The sequence below is a fragment of the Ipomoea triloba genome, chromosome 14, assembly GCF_003576645.1.
Source record: "Ipomoea triloba cultivar NCNSP0323 chromosome 14, ASM357664v1".
In the NCBI taxonomy this organism is placed as follows: Eukaryota; Viridiplantae; Streptophyta; class Magnoliopsida; order Solanales; family Convolvulaceae; genus Ipomoea; species Ipomoea triloba.
Window position 1 is genome coordinate 4,661,456 of NC_044929.1, and position 4,066 is coordinate 4,665,521.

Here is a 4,066-nt window from a genome sequence, read left to right on the forward strand (position 1 = left end):
CAAACTCAAATGTTTTCTCATTAAAGAGAAATGTAGTGTAAATTTAAGAAGTCACATATTACTAGGCATATAATCCATTAAGAAGATTAATTGTTAACATTCTCTAGTTTCAAATTAAAGAAATAGATAATCGGTTAAGAGAATTATTAGGTATTAGTCATATTAGACAACATATGATTAACCTGCATGGTTTAGCTCAATGATTTAATAGGCAGTATTTGAAAGAAGACAACATATGACTAGTTTCAAAGAGATAGTTATCTCGTTAAAAAAGTTGTTAGATTTTAAACTTGATTAGACAAACTGACAAATTAAATATATCAGTAACGTTAAAGAGAGATAGTCCGTTACAAGAAGTGTTAGGTGTAGAATAAGATTCTCTCTCAATAGTACGTGTCTGAAACATAACCTAGTATTTATATCCCCAAACCGACATGGATTGATCACTATAAAAGTCTACATTTCCACAACATCTCTGTTGTGTGTGTGTTTTCTATTAGGTCTTCCTGGGAGTTGCAGATAGCTAGCCATAGCCTAAAACCAAGGGGCTTATCAGAAGAACTTGAGAGAGAGAGAGAGAGAGAAAGCAGGGAATTTCATCACATCAACTTCTTCAAGTCCTGGAAGAAATCTTGGAAATGGTGCAAGACTGAAGCGATTCTGTTCTTGCCTGAATCAGTGAGATAAGTTCGTGCGGACTGAACTGATTCTGTTGTGAGAACGGTGAATATGGCCTTGTTAGGAGGTGTCCTAGAACTGGCAAATCTTGGCGAACAAAATATTTGGTGTTTTTCTGATAACTGTTGCGGAAAAAGACAAGACAACATATGTACACAGCAGACACAAACCAGTTCAGAACAAGAACAAGAAACAATAACAACAACACAGGATTCCTCAACAATGTCCTCCTCAAAGATCTCCCCAATCATTTCTGTTTTTGTCTGCTTTCTGTTCTTCATTATCTTCTCCGTTTCTCCAGCCGGAGCACTGGAAACCGGGCAAGCCAACCAGACTTTCCGGCCCGGCGACGAGTTACAGAAGATGAAAACGGTTCGGGCTCATCTCATGAAGATCAACAAGCCTGCTATCAAGACAATTCAGGTATTTCAATTCCCATATGTTTTAATAATAATTTCCCCTTCTAATTTAATCTCCTCCACTTTTCTTGATTTCTAAGAACAAATTTAAACTCTTGGTCCGTTTCAGAGCCCCGACGGCGACATTATAGACTGCGTTTTGTCCCATAAACAGCCCGCTTTTGATCATCCACAACTGAAGGGCCAAAAGCCATTGGTAAATTAAACCAATCAATCAATCATATCGATTCTGCATATGCTTTAGAATCGTTGTTGAAGTGGCATTTGTTATGAATTTGACGGTGCAGGATCCGCCGGAACGCCCCAAAGGGCACAATAAAATGTCTTTTTTCTTGGCGTCGGAAAACTTTCAGCTGTGGAGCCTATCTGGGGAATCATGCCCGGAGGGAACAGTTCCGATCAGAAGAACATCGGAGCAAGATGTTCTCAGAGCCAGTTCTATCTCTAAATTCGGAAGAAAAATTGCAAGGCCTGTAATAAGAGATTCCTCCTCAAACGATGGCCATGAGGTCAGCATTTTACTTCAATTTTTGTTGCATTATTATAGTTAATCTGGTGTTGACTTGGTAACTCCAAGTAGAAGCAATACTAACTCTTGTGCTTCAATTGGTTGAGAAAGTAGTTATGAACAGATACTGCATTGTAATAGAGTTAGTAGTATTCAAAAAAAAAAAAAACTCCAAGTAGAAGCAGCCATTATATAGTATACTGGAAAAGACTTAAGTTTTGATATTTCCTACATGTCACATAAATAAGGAGCAATTTTAATTTGAAAGAATATAATTCATTTCTTTTCTTCTTTCTTCTTTCTTCACCACTTGAAATGATCAATATATACATATATCATTAACCAGCATGATTACTCCAAGTAGTCTTACACTTTCATCTTGTAAGAGAAGTTAGTAGTTCAAAATACACTACATCTGTCCAGCACTTTACCCATTAATTGAGTTAGATGAGTGCGAACGAGAATTAGTCAAAGTATGATACAAACTTAAAGATGTCTCATATAGTTAGAGCCTACGTCAGAAATAGCAGCACTGAGGATTTTCAATATGAAGTACTGTTTATTTCTTCGAAAATATAATACTTTTGTTCATTAATTGGGAAATATATATTATGTTTTTTTTTCTTTAATTTATTTTTTAAAAAAATGGGGAATTGAACAGCATGCAGTTGGATATGTAAGTGGAGATCAATACTATGGAGCAAAAGCAAGTATAAATGTGTGGGCACCTGTTGTGGCTAATCAGTATGAGTTCAGCTTATCACAGATATGGATAATCTCTGGTTCATTTGGAGATGATCTTAACACCATTGAAGCTGGTTGGCAGGTTTGCTCTTCTATCTCTTTTTTTTTTTTTTTCTTTTTCCTTTTAATAATAGTTTCTACTTTTCTACTCCATACCAATCTTTTTTGTTACTTTGACTGGAAAAAAAGATTAATTTTGACCACAAAGTGAGAATATGAAATAGACTTTTAAAAAAAAATATTAGGAATTTATTAACTTTTCTTCCCAAACTTCACTCATATGACCAACTTAGCTGTTTATATGGGCAGAGTTTATTAACTTTGCCTATACGATATGATGTGTTAATTTATAATTTTTTCATGCAGGTTAGCCCAGAGCTTTATGGAGACAATTTTCCAAGATTCTTCACATATTGGACAGTAAGTATATGTATTATATATATTTATCTAGCATGCATGCATGCATTATATATAAATTCAATTTGATAATTTTAATGATTTAATTGACATATATATGTATGTATATATACAGAGTGATTCATATCAAGGAACTGGGTGTTACAATTTGCTATGCTCAGGGTTTGTCCAAACCAATAATAGAATTGCGATTGGGGCAGCCATCTCTCCGACATCCTCCTATAATGGGGGTCAATATGATATCAGCATTTTAATTTGGAAGGTACACACATCTATATCTACCAAAACCCTAATAATTCACTCACTCTATTTTTATGTCAAATTATATGTACACTACTTAATTCTACATTTAATGTATGTGTGTTTTTGACTATTAATTTCTTTTTTTTTTTATAAAAATTAATAATTACACCGTACTAGAAGAAACACTACACACATTTTTTCTTTACTCTTGATTACCGTTATACAATTTTTTTTTAGTACTATTGACTCCGTTACAATGTACTATTGACGTTATACAATATAATTGATCCAAAAAAATTATTTAAAAAAAATAGGCAATGAATTTTTTTCTTCAATAAAATCAAACCATATATACATGAAATAAAATTTTGACTCTTCGAAAATATACTTATCATTTTTTATCGTAATAATATAGTGTTAATGATTTTATTCAGAAATAATTATGATAAGACCATGCATGCCAAGTATGAATGCTTTGTCCCAAGATTGCTATTATGTTTGACATCATATAGTACAGTCTTGCCTTGCAAACCAATACAAGACAGCTTATAATAATAATAAAAAAAATGAAAAGGAAAAAGGGAAAATTGAAATAATTGTTGGACATTATTTTTATAGGCGTGCAGTGCGGTGTGGTATTCATAATAAAGATCCTTCAGGGAAGCAATTATTTTGTTTGTGCTTTTTACCACCTTTGTGAGATTCTCTTCAGTCTTCTTTCCCAAGCAAAGAGAACTCTCACTTTTTCTTTTATATCCTTGGATTTCAAAAACATCTCTTTTGAGCCACAAGAATTTAAAATTTTGGATTAAAATTTGATCGGACATCACCTGCTTCAAAAGAGTTCTACTACATGTACTCTTATGAGCTATTTAATTCGTCGAATGTAGTTGCAATTCAATTACAACACAATTTTTGGGTCACCCGAATTACAATGTTTGGTTGGAAGGAATTGTAATTCTTTTGTGGAATTGGAATTCTTGGACCCTCCATAGGAATTGTAATTCGGAATGGTGGGGAAAGGAAACAAAAAAAAAAAAAAAAAAAAAAAAAAAAA

General features: G+C 33.3%; 1 protein-coding gene across 1 annotated transcript in view; it reads left to right on the forward strand.

Annotated features, from left to right (window-relative positions):
- Nucleotides 1–477: 477 nt before the first annotated feature.
- LOC116004150 overlaps nt 478–4,066 on the forward strand; it is a 5,173-nt gene continuing 1,584 nt past the window's right edge. The window contains exons 1-6 of the mRNA XM_031244078.1: nt 478–1,101; nt 1,207–1,293; nt 1,385–1,606; nt 2,267–2,431; nt 2,716–2,769; nt 2,882–3,028. Of these exons, the coding sequence (XP_031099938.1) occupies nt 730–1,101; nt 1,207–1,293; nt 1,385–1,606; nt 2,267–2,431; nt 2,716–2,769; nt 2,882–3,028 (1,047 nt within the window). The 5' untranslated portion in view covers nt 478–729. The remainder of the gene's footprint in view (nt 1,102–1,206; nt 1,294–1,384; nt 1,607–2,266; nt 2,432–2,715; nt 2,770–2,881; nt 3,029–4,066) is intronic.